This window comes from Hyperolius riggenbachi, chromosome 10, assembly GCF_040937935.1.
Source record: "Hyperolius riggenbachi isolate aHypRig1 chromosome 10, aHypRig1.pri, whole genome shotgun sequence".
Lineage (NCBI taxonomy): Eukaryota > Metazoa > Chordata > Amphibia > Anura > Hyperoliidae > Hyperolius > Hyperolius riggenbachi.
The window spans coordinates 27,252,739-27,279,075 of NC_090655.1; the positions used below are offsets into that span (position 1 = coordinate 27,252,739).

Sequence of the window (26,337 nt, forward strand, 5' to 3'; positions counted from 1 at the left end):
CAAAATCCTGTCTAATCCACCCCACAAAAGATCTTTAACTTTTTCTGTCTCCTCTATACTTATGTTGGAGAGAATGATCCATTTCCTCTATGGACAGGAAATGTTGGAAACAAGGCTGTCCAACTCCCGACCTTGAGGGCCATATCCATGCCAGTGTTTAGGATGCACTGAGAAATAGAGAGATGTGTTCTAATGGATGACTACACCTCTCTTGTTTCAGTCTAATCAATTAGCAACTTAAGCTGTGCCAAAAATGTGTGAGGACCACGGCCCTGGAGGACTGGAGTTGCACAGCCCTGCTGTAGAACAATAATTGTACTGGTCTATGAGGGTTTGATAGCTCTGGACCACTTTTGCGGGATGTTCTTCTTCAGGCATCAAAGTAAAGGCCCCCTATGAAAACACAACTATAGTAGGCACTAGGCACTCACCAAGTGATAGAACTCTGCATGAGTATTCTCTCCAGCCCCTTTTGGTGTTAGCGTATAATGAACTAGGAGTCTCTCCTCCTCTGGGCACTTCAGAGTGCGGTATATGGGCTGGATCTTCAGAAAACTTTCACTTCTGGAGTAGAAGTGGTTAATGTTCCTTGATTCCTCTTCATATCTGGGTGACTGGGACCATTGACTGTAACAGCTTTCTACTGTTTTGTATGAAACCTGTCATAAGGAAGAAAATATTGTCACATCTCATTACTGTTACAAAGCTGTGGGTATTGCCAATGAACTCAACACGTTAGATATTTTTTGTTTGTCATTGACAAAGGTGAAAGTAAAGCATACACTTGTTACTTCCTATAACGCATGTATGTAGTAAACAGTACACACTAGCAATAAAGTTAGGGGCATCTAGTGGCCAAATAGTAAAATTACAGCTACATATATCCCATAAAAATACATAAAATATCCCATTAATTAAGCCCATATCGCCACTTCCATAGTTATCAAAATAAAACACTTTTATAAGAAAAAAAAAGGTGACATTTAGAAAACAATTAAGAAAAATACATAAATAGTTACCTTAGGGACTTTTTTTAATATGTATGTCATGAAGGTATATTACTTATTATTTTTGCAAATAAGGGGCAGACGCAAAACTGAGAAAATTCACCTTTATTTCCAAATAAAATATTGTCGCCATACATTGTACTAGGGATATATTTTAAAACGTATAATAACCGGGACAAATGGGCAAATAAAATGTGGGTTTTATCCACATTAGCACGTTTTATTTTAAACTATAATGGCTGAAAATTGAAAAAATAATGAATTTTTTTTATTATTCCTGTTTAAATGTATTCAGAATAAAATAATTCTTAGCAAAATGTACCACCCAAAAATAGCCTAAAAACAAGAAAAACAAGATATAGATCATTTAGTTGTGATAAGTAGTAATAAAGTTATTGGCAAATGAAAGGGAGGAGCGCTGAAATGTGAAAATTGCTCTGGTCCATAAAAACCTATTATTGATGAACTAGTTGATAACCTAAGAAATGTAGTCTAGAAAATAATCAGACTAAGAAACACAGGTGGGATGTGGCCATAGCACATTGGTTGGTGTACCCAAATGTAAGAATGATGTGAACAGATGCTCACAATGAGCTTATTAAGACAACCAAATTGCAGGTATACAGGGGAATTTTCTCTGCCCCGTTCCTCTCAGGCCCAATATCTTCTATGATAGTGGTGGTTGCACTCCAAAAAGTTATTCATTAGCTAAACCAGCTTATTTAGTTAGCACAGTTAGAGTACCATCCTATGATAATACACTGGGGTTAAGGTGAAGTTAGTTTTACAAATGTAACTTTAGCCATAACAGTCCCCACTTTTGCTGTAGAACAAAGAATTTTTTTCTTTAAAGGTTATTATACTGTTGCTTATCTTTTAGAGCAGAGAGGAAGTTCTGAGCTCAGGTTCTCTTTAAAGGGAAGGTCCACGGAGTTGGTTAAAAAAATAAAAATAGTATTCCACTTACCTGGAGTTTCCTCCAGCCCGTGGCAGGCAGGACGTGCCCTCGAAGGCGCTCCGGAGGCTCTCGGTCTTCTCCGATGGCTCACCCGACCTGGCCGGGCCGGCTTCCTGGTCGGGCTTCTCCTTGCGCTCCAACGTGCGTCTCACGTGGTCGCGCTGACGTCATCGGATGTCCTACGGACTGTACTGCGCAGGCGCAGAACTACTGAGCCTGCGCAGTACAGCCTGGAGGACGTCCGATGACGTCAGCGCGACCGCGTGAGACGCACGTTGGAGCACACAAGTGACCGACCTGGAAGCCGGCCTGGCCAGGTCGGGTGAGCCACTGGAGAAGACCGGGAGCCTCCGGAGTGGCGTCGAGGGCATGTCCTGCCCGCCACGTGCTGGAGGAAGCCCCAGGTAAGTGGAATACTATTTTTATTTTTTTAACTAACTCCGTGAACCCTCCCTTTAAAGAGACTCTGTACTGAAAAAAAAACTGCTTTGGGAGATACTTACCTCCGGAGGGGGAAGCCTCAGGGTCCCAATGAGGCTTCCCTGTCCCCTGTAGCTGCAGGCAGTCCAGCGCTGGCTCCCCTGAATCCTCCTCTGATAAGCTGGACAAGCTGTAATATACAGTATTTACCGCGCCGCGATCCTGTGCAGGTGCATTAGTGGCTCTTCATTCGGGTAAGGCGGAAATAGCCGAACCCGATCGTATCCGCTCTACTGCGCATGCGCCAAGGACTCATCGATCAGGTTCGGCTATTTCCGCCTTAACACGAACGGAGAGCTGCTAGTGCGCTTGTGCAAGATCGCAATAGGTAAATATTTACCTCGCCGTGGTTCAGGGGACTGCTACGCTGGATTGCGGGGACAACGAAGGATGGGGGAAGCCTCATTAGGATCCAGAGGCTTCCCCCTCCCGAGGTTTATTACAGATTTTCTTTAAAATAAACAAAAATTCAATTTTCTTCAACCATCCTGAGTGTTATTTGGAGGAAAAAAATGTTCTCACCCGAAGGTTAATGGACGAATGGAAAGACTTGGTGTCAACAGAGAAGTCTGCTGTCCCATCAGGTCCGGTGGTATAGGTGAAATTGGTTCCACTACTTCCCACAAACAGCGTCACCGTCTTATTGGAAAGAGGCTTGCCTGCTGCATCCTCCAGGAAGATCTGCGAGAGGGAAAGACATGAAGGTAATTAGTGTTTATGACTATGTGAGAGTTCAGTATTTTTTTGTCTTTTATGTGCTCGGTAACGGAGATACATAGATCAGACACTGTCTCGTATTGGCCTGAGGATGCGAGTAGGTGCCGTGAAACGCACGTCGAACAATTAAAATCTTCACCGCTTATCACGAGGTAAGACTGTTGACCAATCCTGCATTGTCTCCTCTCCTGTTCCAGGGAATACCTCTGTGACTACATCCAGTCTTCCTTTGTTTTTCTGGAGCGCAACCCATGCTGACCCAACCGAGTCATCCTAACTGCGTGGAGGTGGCCCTTCTCCACATGCCCGATATTGTGGTTGCCTATAGCACCCTACGTTTGTGAGTAGTTGTTATTTCTTTACATTTCCCATTAATGAGAAATACTACACTATTGTCGCTCCTGGTGCTCTTTTTGTCTCCTTTTCTTACCTGGGTTTCCAAACTGAAATTCTTCTACCGGACCACCCAGAATTATTTTTATTGAAGCTGACTATCAGCACAACCAAACTTCTCGCTCAACACAAAAACAAATAAGTTCGTAAATTTGGTTCCATGACAATTGTGATCATCACATGACCACTGCAGTCACTTCATCTTCCACCTTCTCCCGCCTCTGGTTGAAGAGCCATAGTGCCCTGTGGACTTTATACACTAAGGTTGGAGAACGTGATCCAGTAAGCTTGGCCTAGAATTTTTACAAAAAACTGGGTAATGGTGAGGTTAGTATAAAGCTTTACTGAGGTTGGAGATATCTTTGGGGAATGGAGGAGCACTGAACTATGTATTGGTGGTTGTAATATTTCGTGTGGTTGCTACTAGTTACTATCGGTCAGCACCAGCGATCCAATGACTGCACTCAATCTCGTATCAGCTTGACATTCACACAGCGTTAGCAGATGTCTACGTAGACTGTAGACCAGGGGTCTCAAACTCGCGGCCCGCGGGCCATTTCGGCCCTCGATACAATATTTTGTGGCCCTCGCAGGCAAAAGCTTCCTTATAGTTCGCCTCAGTGCTCCCAAGTAATCTGCCGCATCCCCGCCGCTAAACGAGGGCTGCAGATCCCCCAAATCGCCCAGGAGGCAATCCGCCGGCATTTCCTGGAAGGGGAAGAGCTTTCAGCTTCAGCTCTACCCCTCCTGATGTCAATCGCCGCACGGATCGCCGCTTCTCCCCGCCCCTCTCTGCGAAGGAAGAGTGAGAGGGGCGGGCAGAGGCGGCGATGCGCCGCGATTGGGAAATTCCTTATGCGGCCCAGCCTCATCCTGACTTTGCCTCCTGCGGCAGCCCAGGTAAATTGAGTTTGAGACCCCTGCTGTAGACACTTGCAAGCAGTTAAGGAAATGTATTGGCTTCAATCAGAAATACAAAGTGTTCATGTTGTCAGCATTCTTTGTTACAGGCAGCAACAAAGCAAGAATATGAATATCATTGCAAGTCTTGGACTAACATTGGAATCAAAAGTCCGCGCTACTAAGCTGAGCTACGTTCCATCAGAAGTGAGCCAAACTAAGCTGAACTAACATAAAGCAAAGAGAGGAAAGCAAAAGATAAAAGATAAGTTAAGCACTCATAGAACCAGGGATCCCTCATATACTGAAAAACATCTAGTTTACCAAGTCAAGTGTGTTCAATAAAATTTAAGAAGCTCTTTATACCTTACTTCGACTCTGAATGTCACTTCTCTAAAGGTAGGAGTATTGGCCATTTTTCTACCTTAGTCCATTTACTATCCATGTACAGTCTAGCTTTTTGAGACTACGGGCAACTACAATCTCCACCCAGCTAGTTTACCAAGTTTTACTTAATGACTTAGTTCCCACTGTGGGTGGGCCGTGGGTACCTCTGCAGCGGGGAGCGGTGCGGCGGCCGCCGCTCCCGCGTCTGACGTCACCGCGGATCTTGCCGCGTCATCTCAGGCATTCCCTTTCGGTAGAACAGGTTTCTCCAGAGTGCATCAAAGCAGGGCAGCGCATGCGGGCACCAGGAGACAGGACCTTTATGCTTTGAGAAGGCGGGTCAGCTGACCTGCCGGTCTGCTGACAGCAATGGACTGGCTTTCGCCACCGATTGGCTGAAGTCCGCAGGGCGGAACTTTTGGAATGTGCTGTTGTATTTAAGGCCTGAGCGATCAGTGTCTCATTGTCTGCTGTTACTGAAACTTTGCGGTTAAGCTCTCAGACCTTAGTCAGTTCCCAGTGTGTTTGAACCGGCAGGACCCCGGGGATTCACACATAGCTAGGAATACTATTGATAGCTGTAAAAGTAATATTCATTATTGTATTGATTATCTGTGTATGACTCTTTGCCTGAAACTCTTGACTCCGCCCTCTGCCTCTTGACTCTGTACTCTGCCTATCTGATTGTTGCCGACCTCGGCCCGACCTCGACTTTGCCTCGATATTGCCTCCTGATTTTGTACTTTCGCTCATCTGATCTGTTGCCAACCTTTTGCCTGGTTCTCACTACTCCTTTGCCTGACAACTCTGTACTGCCTCCTGACCGACCTGTTACCGATATTGCCTGTACGACCACTCTACCTAGTGATAGTCCCTACATCCAAGGGCTATCACATAGGAGTACTCCTGTGTTACTGTGCACTAAAAAACACATGTGATCACACTCTGAATAAAGTACTGACTATTGTGCTGTTAAGAGCTGTTACAGATCATTACAGCATGTCAGTCACATTAGGAGCTTTCTATTGGCTTCCGTGATTGAGTGATTGGCAGGCCCTACACTTATCGCTGCTGTGGAAGCTCTAGACTAAACGGGGAGCTTCCTGTGACCTGTACTTTGAGTTCCTGGAATCTATGTTTTTGAAATTAGGAGATTGTGTATAGCTTCTTGTGCCTAAAAGAAGTCATAGTTGACCTTTCTATATAGCAAGGGCGTCACTATAATCATCAGAATTATGTTCCTCTAGAATCTGTCTTAAGGGGGAACTCTGAATATAGTCTTCTGCTGAAAGAGTGGTTCTGAGAGTAAATTAGGGTTTTACATTGCAAAAACCCTGCAGATTCTTTGCTGGACTTTCTCCTTATTTTATATGTATCATTAGTTATTCAGTAGTTTAACTCCTAATTGCGTCATCTCAACTCACTTGTCCAAACAAGGGGATGCCTCGCTTAAAGTGGGAGTCCAGCTGTCGGAAGGAAGCCTTGGCGATGGTGGTTTTTATTTCAGAGGAGGCTTCTCCGCTTAGCTCCACACCTAGTAGGAACGGAAATGTACCATGTTAGAATGTTTTCCCTACTTTGGGTTAATTCGATATCTCCCCATGGCCTCCTCTCACCTGTCCCGTCCTCTGTTATCTTGGCAGTGGCAGTGAGTTTCATGTCGTATCCATTGCGCTTTAATTGAAACAATTTGGTCTTCACCACTTCAGAGAAACATCCGTCGTGATCAGCCTAAAAAGAAAGATGGGGAAGGAAGATAAATGACACATGACAGCGTGGTGACAGTTCCTACAGATCCTTCTAGGTTATCCCTTCCAAAATATGAGATTAATACAAAGACTCCAAGGAAGCAGAGGAGCAGATGGTAGAAATGAAAGCATTATCTGGAATAGGTTAGTATCGCTATATAAGGTGGTAGCATGGTCACCCAAGGTTACAGATAGGTGTGTCCTATTGTAAGGTCCAAGTTAATGTCAGGTTAGCAGTGAAGTGAAACGAGCAGCATTTTTAGCTGTCAGGGCATCTCAACGGCACATTAAAAATGCATGTTAACAATGTAGCTCATTACTAAAAATAATTTACATTCTACCTCTTAATTTTACATTTAAATCTTAGTAAGAGGCTTTTATTACCCTACTTCCATGGCCTGCTCTTTGCAGAAAGAGCAGGCAGATAAGTGCTGCTGTAATTAGCAGTAGCAATGAGCAAACCAAAAGCTTTCATTAGCAGGGGGGGGTGAGATAGGACACTGTGCTTCAAACAGTTTTGAAAAATCACACATGATTACCTTCACACCTTCCCCTGGATAAATAGATAAATAAGGGCAGAAGTAAAGGAGGAGGGGGTTGGCAGCTCCTACATCTGTTAGAAACCAGGACAACTGCAGAAAAAAGTTGCTTGGATCCCTTTAAGGAAGGGTCAGTGTGAAGGGAGGGATAGACTGAAGATCAGGTGATCAAGCTGGTGTTACGAACAGGATAACTTTCGTGTTAGAGGCTAGTTAGGGATAGGATCAGGTTAGTGTAAGTACCTGGTTAATTTTAGAGTCAGGTTAGGCATAAAGAAAGGGCTGGTGTGAAAGTCAGTTTAGGGTTGGAGTAAGGTGAGGGTTGGGGAGGGTTAATGTGAGGGGCAGGTTAGTGTTATAGTCAGGGTATGGTTAATGTAGAGTTTACAGTAACTTTAGTAGTTGGGGGGGGAGGGGGGGTTGGAAGGCATTAGCTATTTAAAGCTTACAGTATTGGGCAGAGGTGTGTGGAGGTTAGTGTTAGACACAAATGTGGGACAATTCATGTTAGGGACTGATTAGTAGTCATAGTTAGTGGTAAGGTGCCCATACATTTAGCGATGTATGAGCAGATCAACCAAGAGACAGATCTCTTTCAGATCTCTTTCAGATCGAATCTGATCAGAGAGAAATCTGTTGGCTGTTCATACTTACTCCGCAGAAAAAGTCCATTAATTACACACGTCGGATTTTTGCGAACGACCCGTCGTTTTGAAACGTTCCATCGTTCCGTCGTTCGCCACGTCAAATCCTGCGTGTGTACAGACTATCGTTCAGGTGATAACACTGGTGGATCGCTGAAAACCGATTTGACGTGCGAACGACGGAACGACGGAACGTTCAAACGACGGGTTGTTCGCAAAAATCCCGACGTGTGTATGGGCCTTAACCATCACAGCATGAAATACTGAAAAAAAACATTCATACCTCCAAACTTTTCGAGATAAGAAAGAGGGACACATTAAGATGTGCCCCCGTCACACCTCTAACCACACCCCCACCACACCCCTTGCCATGCATATCCTACCTAATAAAACCAAATGTCCCTGCGTACTCCTGTCCCTGTGTCTTTGGGTCAATGCTTTTTGCTACTGCGCATGTGTGCTGCACGAACAGCCAGACAGCCGTTGGGATAGGGAGTATGGGGCCAGTTAGCCGGACAGGTGCGCGCGCAGGGGAAGGGGTGCGCGCGCATGCGCACTGACATTCGGCGCTGGCGGCGTTAAACAGCCCTAGAGCTTGTTTTAAACGGGCTTAGGTCTACTAGTCACAAATAATTCAGAAGCAAAAGTTGTACTTTTATCATTCAAGCCGCATAGGTCCTTTCTATCATTATTTGTTTTTTCTTCAATTTAACATTTGAAAATAAGAAATATATCAATTTAATTGATGGGAATAAAGTTTAGAGTCAATTACATAAATTGTTCAGTAGAAAATACATACAGTATATTAACCCAGATCTGTACGTCAGTTTTAAAGGTAGACAAAAGGAGAAGAAAGAGGAGCCGAGGGATTTGGTTCCCAAAAAGGGGCTGTCCCTCCGAAACAGGGACAGTTGGGAGGCGGGAGCTATGGGCCACACTCACCCTTAGAAAATGACATGTGCGACATCACATAGGGCACAAAAGGAAGATGAGGAAAACCAAGTTGTGACACCCAATCTTCAATGTAGCCTGAGGGCCGGGCGTAGAAGAACAGCAGTCACATGACCGAGGAAGGAATAATCTTTATTGTACTTGCAGTTACTTTTTTTATAACAGTATTGCTTTGCTGTGGCGTTCAGAAGGGAGTGAGTTCTGTTAATGCGGAAAAGCATTTTAAAGTCATTGCAGAATATTGTAAGACTCACCTCTTTTGAGAGCTCTTCACACACTCTGTCTTCTGCTCCTGCACAGCTCGCATATCTCTGGAACTTCCTGCACACGCGGACATCGATCTTCCCTGACACGGGTTTCCCCATATGTGTACCTGAAAAGAACATGTGGTATATGATGTTAGCTGCTTACATGAAAAGCTCTGGAGCATAGTTGTGCCATAAGCCTTGCACTGTACAGGGCTGGATTTCTGGAAAGGCCATCTAGGCCCGGGCCCTGGTCGGCAGCTGGTCAAGGGGCGGCTAGACATGGAAGAGGGATTGCTGCATATGGAAGAAGAAGCTGCAAATGGAATATAGAGGGAGCAAATAAGGCACAACTTATGGAAATAGGGAGCTGCTCCCCAAGGGATCTGAATATCACTGAAGGGGCTGGTATACATGAATGAAATAGGGGGCAGCAAAAGGAATAGGAGGGGGGATGTTGCTCATAGAAGGGGAGCTGCAAGAAAGTTGGCCTTGGGGCTGAAAAGTATAAATCCGGTCTTGCTTGCAGAGATGCCCAGTTACTGTCCCCCAAAATGATCTACAGACAGTGATCGTTTTGGGTGACAGTTTAGGAATTAGAACTGCTGTACAGACATGCTTGCTTGGCGATCTCCCAAGCACCCTGTTCTATGGATTGGGGATGAGGGAGGACAAGCAACAAAGCCCCCAGTGTGAGCAGAGGGGTCATCTACAAGGCAACCTAGGCAGGTGCCTGGGGCCTAGTGGGTATTAAGGGGCCCAGCTGACACCTTCTCTGACCTCTCACAATGCTCAACCTGCACGATAATTATGGACATCGGACAAAAGTTGGACATGTCTAATCACTTAGACAGGGGACACACTTTTTTTTCTGCACTGAAAAACCGAGAACTGATGTTAATCAATGGGCTAGTTAACACTTAATGCGTTTTTTGTGCACAGAAAAAAAACAAAACTGTAATCCTGCAGGATAATTCTGCACATTTTGTCAGTTTTCTCCATCGATTACATCAGTTGCTGTGAAAAAAACGTGCGTGTTTCCCTGCACACAAACACACATGCGGCTTGATTCACAAAGCGGTGCTAACTCACAGCACGGTCGCACTAGCGTTTTGCGCGCGTTATAACGCACGTAATGGTTTTCGTGCGCCAATTGCACATTTTTGTGTGCAAACACTAATTTTTTGCGCAGCATTATAAGGCACGCAAAACGCTAGCACGACCAGGCCGGATTTAGGCCAAGGCCACCTAGGCCATGGCCTAGGGCACCACAGGAGGAAGGGCACCAAAGCAGCAAGCTAAACTAGTGCAGCATTTGCAAGCTTGCAAATGCTGCAATGCAGGGAGATTAGGCGAGCGCCTGACCGCGGTACTCTGCTGCTAGCCGCCTGTGCAGCAGCCACCTTGCTCTCTGTGCACGTTTGCATTGTGGCCGGTGGCTATGGACTTGGGCAGCATTGGAGATGGGAAGGAACAGGGAGCTTCTGCACTGGAGAGGAGCGGAGAAATGAGTCACACTGATGGCTGCTGCGGTGTAAAGGCGAGCTGACTACCTATACTGAAAGGTGTGGGGGGGGGGGGGGGAGAAGAAGGGATTAAGGGATCAAGGGAGTCATCTGGCTACTGGAGGGAAAGAGAGAGTAGTCATCTGGCTACATATACTAGAGGGAAGGGGAGGAGTCATCTGGCTACCTATACTGGGGAGGGGGGTCATCAGGCTACCTATACTAGAGGTAAGGGGGAGGGGTCATCAGGCTACCTATACTAGAGGTAAGGGGGGAGGGATCATCTCGCTACCTATACTAAAGGGGGGCAGCTGGTGACAGTGGCCTAGGGCGGTACAGAGTACAAATCCGTCCCTGAGCACGACTATGCTATGAGTTAGCACGGCTTTGTGAATCAAGCCCCATGGTGTGCCGAAAAATTCATGCAGAAAACTGAAAGACAAGTGTGTCCCTAGCCTTAGAGAGAAGCTATGAAAAGCATTAGTACGGCTGTACGGAATCTATACTTACTTTCCACATATGGTGACCGGAACTGCTTCATCCAGGATGGTGATCACTGAGGGCATCTTCACCTGAACGTCATACTTGGGTAATACTGAGAGGAAGACAGACAATGCGTAATGATTCTTACCATCATCACTCATAGCCATGGACCAGAGAGGCGTACATACAAAAAAGGCGCACAGAAATTTGGGAGCCCAGTAGTACTGATAGTAATTTTTTTTATACCAACATTTTACCATTTAAGTGTAAAACATCGCTAAACCTAACCATATGCTCACACAGAACCCTGACACCGAACTATAAACCCTCCTCCCACACAAACTACCTGACTGACGCCTAACCCTTAACTTCACTGCCCCCCCCCCCAACCAACTACTTACCTGACGCCTAACCCTAGCCCCCCCCCCCCCCCCCGAACTACCTACCTGATGCCTAACCCTAGCCCCCCCTCACAAACTACCTGACTGTCGCCTAACCCTTAACTTCACCGCCCCCCCCAACCAACTACTTACCTGACGCCTAACCCTAGCCCCCCCCCCCCCCCCCCCGAACTACCTGACTGACGCCTAACCCTTAAACACACCGCCCCCCAACCAAACTACCTACCTGACGCCTAACCCTAGCCCCTCTCACAAACTACCTGACTGTCGCCCAACCCTTAACCCCCCCCCCCCAAACCAACTACCTACCTGACGTCTAAATCCCCACAAACTACCTGACTGACTGCTAACCCTTAACTCCACCGCCCCCCCAACCAACTACCTACCTGACGCCAAACCCTAGCCCCACCCAACGTCCTACCTAACACCTAGCCCCAAACCTCCTCACCCCGCACAAACTACCTGCCTGATGTCTAACTCTGAACCCCCTTGCACAAACTGCCTGACTGACGCATAACGCATAACCCCCCTCCCCTCTGCACAAACTACCTACTTGACGTGTTTCCCTAGATCAAATGTCTTCATTTTAATTTATTTATTTTAGCACTTTTTTTTTATTTGTTACATTGCTTTGCTAATAATTAGTACTGCTGTAATGTGTTTATATGGCCACTTGTCACTAGGGGGCAGTGTGAGACAATAACAGAGGACTTTTGCTTTCAGTTTCTATATTTTCTGCTAGCAGAGAGACATTAAAGCATTCCAAGAATTTAAAGCACAACCTGTTCTGCCATTGAGGTCAAAAGCAGCACACTTATCTCAAACGTGATAATTTCTTTGAAGCTGCTAAATGGTTAAATGAAGGAGTGCTGTGCGTCTGGGTGCGCATGTGCAGACCTACAGGAAGTCCAGTGATGTGCTTCCTGCCCAGCAGGGAGTAAGTCACTGATCGGGGGGCGGGGCTATGCAGATGACCCTGTTGGCGCACTCTGCTGCAAGGTCACATGATTGACATTGTTTGGGTTGGGATGAGATGAGATGCAGCAGGAGCCTTAATTTACATAGTGAATCAATAAACAACATTCACGTAGAATTACCATACTCCTCCACAGTGAAGGTTTGCTCAATCTGCGAGCCTTTCTCCCTCTGCGCAACCACTGTGTATGTCCCCATCCTGGGCTCAGCGGCGAGGAGGAAGGACTCCTGGGCGATTCCTCTGCGTGTCTCCACATTCACCCACTGGCTGATGCGGTTTCTCTGGGGGTCCTGGGAGGAGACGCCACACATTATATCAGATGTATAGAAAAGACAAGCACACAACGCAAACAGAGACACAAAGAGGAACACTACAGAGCATAGACGAGACATGCTGTGAGAAATCCAATATAGAGAGATTGTATAGCGGTATTTATCTTGTTTGTTTTGGTTATTGTGCTTAGCATTAACCTCCTTAGCGGTAACCCTGTGCTGGCCCCCCTCCCTTGCCTGGGTCCCCCGATCTGCGCTCCACTCCAGCTTAAATAGGAAGCAGCCGATGCCCAAAAGTAAGGGGCACGGGCGCCGGGCGGGGAGGACTTACCTAATCCGCGTTCCAGCGTGCGCTCCACTGACGTCACTTCCTGCATCGCAGTCCACTTAGAATACAGTGGGCGGCGATGCAGGAAGTGACGTCAGTGGAGCGCACGCTGGAATGCGGAAAAGGTGAGTCCTCCCCGTCCGTGCCTCTTACTATTGGGCATCCGCTGCTTCCTATTTAAGCTGGAGGGGAGCGCAGATCGGGGGACCCAGGCGAGGGAGGGGGGGTCCAACCCCCCCTCCCCACCGCTAGGCCCAATACCCCCGTCCTGCCCGCTACCCCTCTGGCTCGGCGGCGGCAATTTTTTTCTAAATTTGCCTCAGGCGGCAAAAAGTCTAGGGCCGGCCCTGCGTATGCTAGATGGTTCGCGGCTGAGACGGACTGTCAGGAGCACCTCTGGTAAGAATCTAGCGTAGATACAGCCTTTGCTTTGAGAAAGGGGACACTTTGTGATCCCCGAAACAATTTTCAGCTCTATGCTGGACATTGGATGGATGTAACAAACGAGAAATAAACTATACATGGAGTTCTGAGCTGCTCTGGACTTCTCTACTCCTATTGGTATCGTCAGGGCCGCCATCAGAAATTTTTGTGCCTCATACTGGGCAAACCTGCTGGGCCCTCCTCACTCCTCTCTGCCCCCACATAGCAAATCACAATCTTTGAAGGCCTTAACACATGAACGTCTGTGCGTCCAGTTTTCATGCATTCCCATGGCTGGGAGCATTCTGTGTATACTCAGTTCATTAAGACCGTAACTTGCACAGAACATTTCCAGCTACAGCGACCCAGAACAATGCATGTGCAGCGCCCCACAACCCAGCTGTGCAGACTTCACAGAAGCACAGCGGATGGGACAGGAAAGGTATCGGGAGAGCTGACAGACTACAGGGGGTTGGAAGGAGCCCTAGATGAGTAAAAATAATTTCTCCTTTTTTTCTCAGTTTTACATTATTCACTAACTGACTAAGGTAACTCCTGGATGAGCCTCCCGACACCTCTCACTACACTAATGGGCAGCCAGAAGGACAGGCACAGACTGCAGCTGGGGCCCGTGTGTAGCACTGTTCACCAGGCCCCAGATTCACTTGGGCCCCATACAGCAGTCCCCCCTGTGATGCCCTGAAGGCGGCCCTGGGTATTGTTGCTTACTACCTCGGTTAAGCACCCATGAGTTTGTGTGATGCAGTGCTGCAGTGAACCCTGGACTTATTTCTCCATAGCAACAGAATGCGTCGCTAGCCTGTAGACTACCAATGCATCTGTATGGAAGTTGGAACTCTCCTGAGGGATCGAGTCCCGACCCAGCAAACAACAGTCCTTGTTGTTGTTGTATATGAGATTTTATATTAATAAAGCAAAGTCCCCAGACTTGGAGATTGATAACTAGGCTCTACGGTTTTATAAAGAGCTTTCAGAGCTTTGCTGTACTACAGTAAAATGAGAAGTATTCTGTAATCGCAAAGCTTGGCAATCAAGCAGGGATGGTTGGGAAATTTTACCGTTTTCAGAGTTTCTTATCAGAAATTTGTCTTTCTATAGAGGCGATTTAAAATTGGCCTTGGTATGCCACAGAAATGCTGCATTACCGCAACTCTCATATTTTAGCCCAATCAGGGAGCTTGGAGGGATTGGACCAATCATAGGATGCAGAATCTTTCTGTGGAAATTGTAATACCGGAGATTTTAGACCAATCCCGAGACTCGGATGCTACTGAGTTTTACTGAGTCTCGTGATTGGTCTAACATTTCAATGGTATTCCGGTTTCTGCAGTAAACCTCCGCATTTTCTGATTGGTCCAATACTAATGAGTATTTCCAAATTCAGAACCTTGTGATTGGCTTAAAATTGGAAAATTGAGAGTGGCCTAAAATCGGAGACACTCTTCCACCTTCTGGGATTCTGGGATATCACCAGTGATGGGGATTGAGCGGGTTTCTTTACCTAGGAAACCATCAGCAATAAGGAAAACACATGCCTTGAAATAGTCCAGTGCTTCGTGCTCCAAACATGAAAGTAAAAGTTTAGGCTGGTGATATTGTCAGTGCCCTAACTACAAAGTGCCAGGCCCCCTGCAGAAATCAGTTTGACTTGCATCATTCTGCTGTCAGACTGCCTGGGGGCGGGGCACAGGCTGAAGTTACTGAAAAGATTGCCCAAAGCCATGGAAGTCTGTCCTACAGGAAGTGGTCAGTGTCTGGGATTCTTAACAGGTATTTTAGGAGTAATGTGCGTCTGGAGTGGAGATTTGTTCAGCAAAGAGTGAAAGTGCAAAGATTCTGTAACAATAAATATGCATTTCTTACCTGAATGTAAATGACTGGAAACTGGGAAAAAAAAAGAATGGAAATAAAACATACAATTAATGATTTATATAATTTCAAAATAATAACATACATGTGAAAGCTTTGCAAAGAGAGTGGTTATCCCACCACTACTATATGCTGAGCCTCTGCCCCAGTGACCCTCACCTGCTCGAGCATCTCAAAACTGCAGCTGTTAATTAAGGGACCATATCCTGAAAGAAAAGATAACTTTGCAAAATTGCAGGAAGCTGTCAGGGGCGCTGTCCCAGAAGGCTGTGCCCCCCGCAGGGGAGGGGGCAACAACCCACAGAAAATTGTTACAAAAAAACATCATAAGTTGCTTTAGTGGCACAGACCAGAGATCTTCTAGGGAAGTAGCAATGCATCCATCTGAAAATGGCGCCTGTGAATAATGGCGCACAGTGTTGCCGCTAATCCATTTGCCGCTTATCGCTATTTAACGTTAAAGCCTTATTGTTATTTAGCGTTAAAGCCTTATCGTTATTTAGCGTTAACACACAGAACCCTCTCTGTACCTATCCCTAACCCCTAAACCCCCCCGTTGGTGCCTAACCCTAAGACCCACCTGGTGGTGCCTAACCCTAAGACCCCCCCTGGTGGTGTATATTGTACTATACCTAACCCTACTCTCACACAGAACCCTCCCTGTACCTAACCCTAACCACCCCCTTGGTGGTGCCTAACCCTAAGACCCCCCTGGTGGTGCCTAACCCTAAAACCCCCCTTGTGGTGCCTAACCCTAAGCACCCCCCCCGGTGGTGCCTAGCCCTAAGACCCCCCTCTGGTGGTGCCTAACCCTAACCTTGACAGTGTTACATTAAATCCATTCACCGTTTTGCAGTTAAATAACGTCTGCACTCTGCAGTTTGGCTTATGTAGGGCGCTATTGATAAATAACGTTAGTGTGTGCCACTATTGATAAATAACGTTCGTGTGTGCCACTATTGGTAAATAACGTTAGTGTGTTTTTCTTCTTTTTTTCCCTGTGCGCCATTATTATGCAGTACTAACGATAAATAGCGATAAGCGTATCTTTTTAATGCGGCGCCATTTTTATGCATAGGCGCTGTGCGCCATTATTTACTGATCCCAGTAGCAATAGCTCTATGCATTAGTCAAATTTTGACAAGTATGTCAAACACAAGCTACAACAGGTTGTCGCGTCAGAGGCTTATTTTTACAAAATGTTTGAGACAGTTAAAGTTTACTCAATAAAACTTGTGTGGAAAGGTGGGATGACACATAGAATATTTTTTTTCTATCAGCCATTACAGACTTTAGTTTTGGAAAATGCCTTACGCACCTTTTCATTGGTGGCACGGAAATCTTCATCCAGGGATGCAACACGGAACTGGACTACAGGAAGTAAGAATACAGATACAGTCAGTGCGTGCTTCAGGCAGGGCAGGATTTATCACTTTGAAGTTCTAGGCCAAATGCCTTGTTCTCCCCCCCCCCCCCCCTCTCCTTCCATGTACAGTAGTATGTTCCATCCAGGAGTGGCCCCCTATTCCCTGTCATCCACCTTCCCTGTGCATGGGATCTGCTTTCTGGTTGTCTGGAATGCACAGTAGCAGCCCCCAGTTCATGTGCTGCCCCATCTCTTACGTGCAGCAGCTCACTTGCCTATACTCAACAGATCCCCTCTATTATGTACAGCCTCCTCATTTTATGAGTAGCAACACCTCTCTGTTATACACAGCCACCCTCCTCATCCAGGAAGTAGCAATCACATTTATTATATCGTACCCCAAAAGTGCAACGTGTTTCGCAGGCCGAGCCTGCTTCATCAGGCAATAAACGTGGGGACAAAACTGTTTTGTCCCCATGTTTATCGCCTGATGAAGCGGGCTCGGCCTGCGCAACGCGTTGCACTTTTGGGGTACCATATAATAAATGTGATTGCTACTTTTCAGACAGTCTTTCGTGTCTGCTTTATGGAGGTAAGTCCACCACTTCCTCCAAGCAAATTTTAAAGGTTTTATCCACTTTCATTCTGCTGGGGCCTCTGTTCTCCTACTGCAAAATCGCGTCAACCCCTGGTGGAGGGGTTATTTTCCCCTTTTTCCTCATCTACAGAGAGCGACTTCTTAGCAGGGTTGCTCGTAAACTACGCCAGCGCGAATCTACGCGTCATAGTACACAACTACGCATCGTAGTTCGTAGGCGAAGTTTAAGAACTATACGTACGCATTTCCGCGTCGTCGTAGTCCCGCTATGCGAAGCTTCGCCTGCTACGCGTAGTTGACGTATGTATTGCGAAGTCAACTACGCGTGCCGTAACTGCATCTATATGGAACATTGCACATGCGCAGAAATATTATTGCCCTTTTATACGCATACAATTCCGCATTGGAAGGTGAAATGTACGCTATTATTAGTTTATATTTGCAAACAGGTTGAAAACAGGTTGAAAATTATTGCGGAAATTTTTCCGCATAAGGGCATAAGCGGTCGCATCAACTACGCTTCGCACTACGCGAAGCTTGCGTATTTTATCACGTAGTCTACGGAATGCAAACGTAGTGAAGTTTCTGATTTCATAGCCGTAGATTGCGAAGCGTTTTTGCGTAAAAATACGCGTAGTTGCAGCGTAGCGAAGTTGGCTGACTACGACCATCCCTGCTTCTTAGCCTTGAGTGAGGACAGGTCTAATCTCCTCACCTGCCCATACAGTCAGGGCCGGGCCGAGGCATAGGCTGGAGAGGCTCCAGCCTCAGGGCGCAGTGTAGGAGGGGGCGCAGAATTCATTCAGTTGTCATTCCTAATTATGTTTGAAGCAGAAATAAATAAGAAAAGGGGATACATGGCAGTGACTGCAAGCCAGATAACTAGATATTAAGGTGTTGGGGAGGTTGTGGGCCCTGTGGCACCTCTTAGTCTAATAGCAATCAGTGTGTGATGGCTGGGGAGGCAGGGATGGAGGGGCGCACTTTGGTGTCTCAGCCTTGGGCGCTGGAGGACCTTGTCCCGGCTCTGCATACAGTGGTTGCCTTTGTGGTAACCCACGTTTGTGAGTATATTCTTCTCACTAATTGGCCTTACTTCGTTTATGTTTTAACATATTACACTATATTGGGCTCTCGGTTTCTCTACATTTTACCCTCCTCATCCAAGTGCAGCATCCCTACTAGGGTTTGGACTATGAGTTCTCCAAGGCTGGCTGCAGGTGTATCTGTATACACTTACAAGCTCACATCTTTCATGCATATAATTGTCCAAGCCCTAATGAGGGACTCTTTACTTCCACAACCCCCCCCCCCCCACCCCATATTGTGGCCACCATGCTACCCATCCCCTCAATAACTAGTGCAGTCACTGTGCTACCTTCTCCTTCCATGTGCGGTCAATGAGTTACCTAAGTTTCCCCCGCCCCATAACAATGTAGCCATCAGGTTAATCAAGTCCTGCTTAGGGGGAAGAATTGCTACCAGGGGTGTGCTGGAGAGAGTCTACTGTATTGGAGCGAGAGAGGGAGGAAGATGTTGAGATCCTCTCCTGCCCTGCCCCCCTTCCTATATATATATATATATATACACACACACCCAGGGCTGGCCCGCTCATGAGGCGGGGTGAAACATTTGCCTCAGGCGGCAGATTTGGGGGGCGGCACCCGCCTGTCCATGTATGCTGGGGGCCGCCCGCCGAGCTGGAGGGGTATCTGGCAGAAAGGGGGTATTGGGCCTAGCGGTGGGCCTCGCCTGGGTCCCCCGATCTGCGCTCCTCCTCCAGCGTTAACTACCAGCCTGCATATGTGCTCCACTGACGTCACTTCCGGCAACGCCGCCCACTGTATTGTAAGTGGACAACCTTGCAGGAAGTGACGTCAGTGGAGCGCACGATGGAACGCGGAAGAGGTGAGAGGTGAGTGATTCCCCCGCCCGTTGCCTCTTCATCATATGCAGGCTGGTACTTAACGCTGGAGGAGGAGCGCAGATCGAGGGACCCAGGCGAGGGAGGGGAGATCCACCCCCCTCCCCACCGCTAGGCCCAATACCCCCTTTCTGCCAGCTACCCCTCCAGCTCGGCCCCCCCCCCCCCACGGCTGGGGGGGGCGGCGGCGATTTTTTCTAATTTTGCCTCAGGCGGCATAAAGTCTAGGGCCGGCCCTGCACACACCTGTAGGTATTATGCTGGTTAACATGTCTAACAACATAAATTCAAAGTCTTTAAATGGAATATTTCCATCTGTGGCTTCTCCAGGTTTATTGCCAGAACAGTGACTGCATGGAGCTTGTGTGTTTTCCCCATGTTCGCCTCTAGCCACGCCTGTTACCTCCCACATCCCAAAACATACTGGTAGGTTAATTGGTTCTCCCCAGAATTGGTCCAGGATGGTGGAAGGGATAACAGATGATGACTATGGTCGGAACATGCTGATGAGTATGGTAGGGACAATACGACTATGACTATGGAAGGGGCATTAGACAATGACTATGGTAAGAACATTAGACTTGGACTATGGTAGGAACATGATGATGACTACGGTTAGGACATCAGACGATTAGTACGGTAAGGACATTAGTTGCATGAATTGTTCAATGTACTCTGTAAAGCAATGAAGAAATTGTCAGCACTATATAAAAAAAATAATATCTGGTAATATGGCCCAGAGCTCACCTGTCTGGCCAGGCTTGTAGATGGGTTTATCAGTCTGGATGAACACCAGGTTGTAGAGGGGTCTGATGAGGACGCTTCTCTTTGTCCTGAAGTGCAGAGTGTCGCCCACAGCATTAAGTGTGATATAAGCTACTTTTGCGCTCTCTACATCCGGCGTCTAAAGTAATACATAATGCCAAACCTTAATAAAGATAATATCAAACGCTTAACAAATACACAGTGAGGGAAAGAAGTATTTGGGACCCTACAATATTCAGGTTGCAAATAACCTGCAACCGCCTACGAAGGAATAACCTCCTCCACTTGGGCTTGCGAGGGTCCTCGCTAGTTGCGCTCCTCATAATATATTTGGTGCCAAAAGGGGATGTACTAAAAAAATAAATTACCTCCCAATAGAGGTGTAGAAGTGACAGACTGGTGGATGAAGGCTCCTGGTCAAGACTCTGCAACCTACCTATAGAAGGACTAACGCTGCTGGTCAAGACTCTACAGTCTGCTTAAAAGGGAGTCAAAACTCTTTTAGGTATCTACAGAAGAGCTAATTCTGCTCATCAATACTCTGTGACTCTGTGACCTACCTATAGGAGGGCTAAATAAATCTGCTGATCAGGGAACTGAAGTCTGTCTGTCAATTGCAGAGCCAACTGTTCTCGTTAAAGCTGTGTAGTCTTATAAAACAATTAACTCAGCTGGTCATGACTCTAAAGTCTGCCTATAGGAGGGCTAACACTTTTAGTCAAGACTCTATGGTCTACCTGGTCTAGGAAGGTTGATTCTGCCAGCCACGGCCAAACTTTAAGCAGAAAGGATGGTGAGTAGTAGACCAAGTGTGCAAGAGAAGCAAAAGAGGCCATCTACATCTGTGGAAGGGGGACTTGTAGAGGGCTCTTTGATCATGTTTGCCTGACGTTTTGTATACAGGACAAACCCTCAGCTACACATTTAACTTACGTAATAGTGTGAGGTAGCTAGACTTTTGTCTGGATTAAGAAGATAACTACCTTTATTTAAGTAATCGCTTGACTCGTTAGAACTGGGTGGTCACTTAGCCAGTGATGAAACAGAAAAAGGTGTCCAATGGAAACTAGTATATTTTCTTCTGGATATACCACAGCCTGGGTGAATCAGAACCCTTTACAGACAGCATTGCCATTTATTTGTGATCAGGCTCCCACAAACATCTGACCAAGACTGAGGAACACAATCTGTTGCATTGGTTGCTACTCAGGAATAGTCGTTTTTTTCGGGCCGCTATAAATAAGTGCATGGATAGTTTTAGTCTTTCCATTCTGCTTTAATCACCTTCAGTCAGCCCACCGTATCTCACCTTAAAGGGGAAGCAGTTGTCCTCCTCTGGGTTGGTGACCTCCCTCTCTAGCAGTGTCACATTCTCCTCCGCCTCCAGGGCCACCGTCACACTGAGGGAATCATTGAGGTGGGATAACTGCAGGCAGAACTTCTGTTCATGTCCAGCCTTCAGCACCGGTGGGACCAGCAGCATGTACTGTCTGCAGGGAATAATACAGGGGACATTATTGTGTGGAAGAGGAAAAAAAACTATATCAGGCTGACAAGCAAGGATGACTTATTTCTTTACAGGAAGCAGATGGATGACAAGGTTGCAGCTTGCAAGTGTGGAGAACTCGGTCGGTTTAAACCGAGGGTGCTGGGGGGTACACTCCTACTCCATAGAGCCACATGAATCCATGCCATGCACTGATGAGGATCAATCAATCAATCAATCCGAAACAGTCCGTATGCATGTTGGATTAGTGTGGCTCTGCAATATTAACCACTTCACAACTGAGGGGTTTTACCCCTTGAGTACCAGAGCAATTTTCACCTTTCAGCGCTCCTTCCATTCATTCGTCTATAACTTTATCATTACTTATCGCAATGAAATGAACTATATCTTGTTTTTTTTGCCACCAATTAGGCTTTCTTTAGGTGGGACATTATGCCAAGAATTATTTTATTCTAAATGTGTTTTAATGGGAAAATAGGAAAAAATGTGGGAAAAAAAATATTATTTTTCAGTTTTCGGCCATTATAGTTTTTAAATAATGCATGCTACTGTAATTAAAACCCATGAAATGTATTTGCCCATTTGTCCCGGTTATAAAACCGTTTAAATTGTGTCCCTATCGCAATGTTTGGCGCCAATATTTTATTTGGAAATAAAGGTGCATGTTTTCAGTTTTGCGTCCATCCCTAATTACAAGCCCATAATTTATAAAGTAACAGTGTTATATCCTCTTGACATAAATATTTAAAAAGTTCAGTCCCTAAGGTAACTATGTATTTTTTTTTATTACAAAAAAAAAATATTGGGGAGTGTGGGAGGTAATGGGCCTGATTCACAAAGCGGTGCTAACCCAGTTAGCACGCCTAAAAACTTTTAGGCGTCCTAACTGTAGCACTAGCTAAGTTAGCACCGCTTTGTGCTGCTGATCGCGCGAAGCTCCCGCACAAAGTTTTGCGCAACGTCCCATAGGGTTTAATGGGCGCTGCACGCGACTTTCTTTTGATCACGCCTAAACTGAGTTTAGGCGTGACAAAGGGCTTTTCACTGGCGTGCAAACAGTTTGCACTGCTTTGTGAAACAGGCCCAATGAGTTAATTTTTAGTGTAAAACTAAGGTATTTGTATATGAAAAATGCTTTAGGGTGTAGTTTTAGTATTTGGCCACAAGATGGCCACAGTAACTTTATGTAAATGCGTCCTGCAAGCGTACAGGAAGTACGCTTGCAGGAATTTCAGGGAGGCTGGGAAACGTTTTTTTTTCACAATGATCACGCTCAGGGGCGTAGCAATAGGGGTTGCAGAGGTAGCGACCGCATCGGGGCCCCTGGGCCAGAGGGGCCCCGTGGGGCCCTTCCTAAACCAAAGTATAAGCTGTTTATTGGTCCTGTTCTGGTAATGCTCACTTCTATAGATGCTTTGAATAGTAGTAATCATTAACAAGCTGTTCCCCATCCCCTTCTGACACCTCTGACACTGTACATAACCTTGGCAGGTTTTGTTGCGCCGTATCAATTGTTTCATATAGAGTGCTAGGGGGGCCCAATGTAAAACTCGCACTGGGGCCCCAAGCTCCATAGCTACGCCACTGATCGCGCTGCTTCTCATAGAAGCAGCTGATCATTGCGGGGGGCTTAGATCAACGAACGGGAACGTTTTTTCCTGTTCATTGATCTCCAGGCGAGCAGGCGGCGGCGTTCACAAGAGCGGGTGCACGCGCACGAGCGAGCGGGAGCGCGGGCAGCGGCGGGAGCGCAGGAGGTGCGGATATCTCCGTCCCTGGGTGTGGAAGGAGGGAAAAAGGGACGGAGATATCCACACCATTGGGGGTAAAGTGGTTAAAGCAGACACAAACCAAACATTTGTTTAATTCAAAATATTTAGTTGCACCACTCTGACACATACAAAGATAAATAAACACTCCTTCAAGCCTATGAGCATTTCAGTGCATGCTTTTCACCCTTCTCTTTTCATAACTAGGGTTATACAAGTGGCAGCCATTACGTCTGAGTAGATCATGGGTGTGTTTGTCATCAGTTACCCTCCCTCACAGGGGCGTCGTCTATGTGAAATCTCACACAAGCTGAGATTACCTCCCCTGTGACATCATCAGTAGCAGCCTGTGTTTTGTTTTTGTTGTTTTTTATCTCCTCCACCAGTCTGCCGGATCCTGTCCTGGCAATATGAAAGGAAGGGAGGGGTTCCTCCAATAAAGGTAAAATATTTTATATTTGTCATCATGCAGCTGAAAAAAGGCTGCTATTTACAGTGATGTGAAAAACTATTTGCCCCCTTCCTGATTTCTTATTCTTTTGCATGTTTGTCACACTTAAATGTTTCTGCTCATCAAAAACCGTTAACTATTAGTCAAAGATAACATAATTGAACACAAAATGCAGTTTTAAAATGATGGTTTTTATTATTTAGTGAGGAAAAAAACTCCAAATCTACATGGCCCTGTGTGAAAAAGTGATTGCCCCCCCCCCTTGTTAAAAAAATAACTTAACTGTGGTTTATCACACCTGAGTTCAATTTCTGTAGTCACCCCCAGGCCTGATTACTGCCACACCTGTTTCAATCTAGAAATCACTTAAATATGAGCTATCTGCCACAGAGAAGTAGACCAAAAGCACCTCAAAAGCTAGACATCATGCCAAGATCCAAAGAAATTCAGGAACAAATGAGAACAAAAGTACTGTAATTGAGATCTATCAGTCTGGTAAAGGTTATAAAGCCAATTCTAAAGCTTTGGGACTCCAGCGAACCACAGTGAGAGCCATTATCCACAAATGGCAAAAACATGGAACAGTGATGAACCTTCCCAGAAGTGGCTGGCCGACCAAAATTACCCCAAGAGGGCAGATAAAACTCATCCGAGAGGCCACAAAAGACCCCGGGACAACATCTAAAGAACTGCAGGCCTCACTTGCCTAAATTAAGGTCATTGTTCATGACTCCACCATAAGAAAGAGACTGGGCAAAAAACGGCCTGCATGGGAGATATCCAAGGCGCAAACCACTTTTAAGCAAAAAGAACATTAAAGAGAATATGTACTCTAATATTCTTACAATAAAAAGCATACCATTCTATTCCTTATGTTCTCCTGTGCCCCTCTGTGCTGTTTCTGCCACTCCCTGCTGCAATCCAGGTTTTTAATTAACAGTTTTAGGCAGTGTTTACAAACAAAAGCCTGGCTTCTAACCACAGTATCATAGGCTGAGAACTAGCTTACTGTGTGACTCATGCAGAGCTTGGAGAGGGTGTGTAAAGCTTCTGCCAATGACAAGCAGTGCTGCACACAGACACGACAGAGGAAAGGAGATATGATTTATTACAGAGACAGTGCAAGTAGGAAAGGCTGCAGTAAGACAGGCCACATTAAAACAGGTATAGGAACTTATAGGATAGAAAAAATAAGGCTCAACATTTTGTTACAGATTCTCTTTAAGGCTCATCTCAATTTTGCTAAAAAACATCTTAATGATTGCCAAGACTTTTGGGAAAATACCTTGTGGACTGACGAGACAAAAGTTTAACTTCTTGGAAGATGTGTGTCCCGTTACATCTGGCGTAGAAGTAACACAGCATTTCAGCAAAAGAACATCATACCAACAGTAACATATGGTGGTGGTAGTGTGATGGTCTGGGGTTGTTTTGCTGCTTCAGGACCTGGAAGGCTTGCTGTGATAGATGGAACCATGAATTCTACTGTCTACCAAAAAATCCTGAAGGATAATGTCCAGCCATCTGTTCGTCAACTCAAGCTGAAGCAATCTTGGGTGCTGCAGCAGGACAATGACCCAAAACACACCAGCAAATCCACCTCTGAATTGCTGAAGAAAAACAAAATGAAGAGTTTGGAGTGGCCTAGTCAAAGTCCTGACCTGAATCCTATTGAGATGTTGTGGCATGACCTTAAATAGGCAGTTCATGCTAGAAAACCCTCAAATAAAGCTGAATTATAACAATTCTGCACAGATGAGTGGGCCAAAATTCCTCCAGAGCGCTCCAAAAGACTTGTTGCAAGTTATCACAAACGCTTGATTGCAGTTATTGCTGCGAAGGGTGGCCCAACCAGTTATTAGGTCCAGGGGGCAATTTCTTTTTCACACAGGGCTATGTAGGTTTGGAGTTTTTTTTTCTCACTAAATCATAAAAACTATCATTTAAAACTGCATTTTGTGTTCAATTATGTTATCTTTGACTAATAGTTAACAGTTTTTGATGAGCAGAAACATTTAAGTGTGACAAACATGCAAAAGAATAAGAAATCAGGAAGGGGGCAAATAGTTTTTCACATCACTGTATTATTATAATTTAGAAAATAGATTTTATTTCTGAAATCTTGTATTTTTAATTTGGATCCACTTTAACAAGCTGACACATCATTGCAGTCCAGCGGTTCTGGAGGTGTGTTTAGCTCACAGGGACAACAATGGGTAATTTGTATAGGTTAGCAGTGATGCATTGTGGGAGAAATCTCAGAGCTCACTCCAACCTGAATTACTGCATATACCTTCTGTTTTATGAACGCAAACTTTTGCATTCCATAGCATTTTAGTAAGAGGGCCGTTTGGTCCTTTGTAGCCCCCTTACACACTCCTAGGAGTTCTGGTTCACCATGAGCTTGCTGGGTAATCTGTAACTCGGGGTGTTTCAAGTCCTACTCCATAGAGCCACAATAATCCGTGCCATGCACTGATGAGGATCAATTCGAGACAGTCCGTATGCATGTTGGATTAGTGTGGCTCTGTATTATTAACAAGCTGACACATCATTGCTTTGCAGCTGTTCTGGGGGTGTGTTTAGCTCAAAGGGACAACAATAATTGATACTGTATTTCAGCAGTGATGCAGTGGGAGAAATCATTGAGCTTACTTCAACCTGAATTATTGCAAATACTCTCCGTTTTAAAGAGGAGCTGTCAGCCATA

At 45.8% G+C, this 26,337-nt stretch overlaps 1 protein-coding gene and 1 long non-coding RNA gene across 2 annotated transcripts in view; one reads left to right on the plus strand and one right to left on the minus strand.

Annotated features, from left to right (window-relative positions):
- The window catches only part of LOC137535726 (alpha-2-macroglobulin-like), a 118,594-nt gene that overhangs the window by 83,762 nt on the left and 8,495 nt on the right, over positions 1–26,337 (minus strand). Inside the window, 12 exon segments of the mRNA XM_068257597.1 lie at positions 432–659; positions 2,968–3,126; positions 6,267–6,376; positions 6,459–6,573; positions 8,979–9,086; positions 9,088–9,097; positions 10,985–11,069; positions 12,456–12,624; positions 15,242–15,262; positions 16,566–16,618; positions 19,883–20,039; positions 21,210–21,390. Coding sequence (XP_068113698.1) covers positions 432–659; positions 2,968–3,126; positions 6,267–6,376; positions 6,459–6,573; positions 8,979–9,086; positions 9,088–9,097; positions 10,985–11,069; positions 12,456–12,624; positions 15,242–15,262; positions 16,566–16,618; positions 19,883–20,039; positions 21,210–21,390 — 1,396 coding nt within the window.
- Positions 3,013–4,825, plus strand: LOC137535727 (uncharacterized). The gene is made up of 3 exons (XR_011024462.1): positions 3,013–3,149; positions 3,360–3,502; positions 4,566–4,825. It is a non-coding gene; the product is annotated as an uncharacterized lncRNA (long non-coding RNA).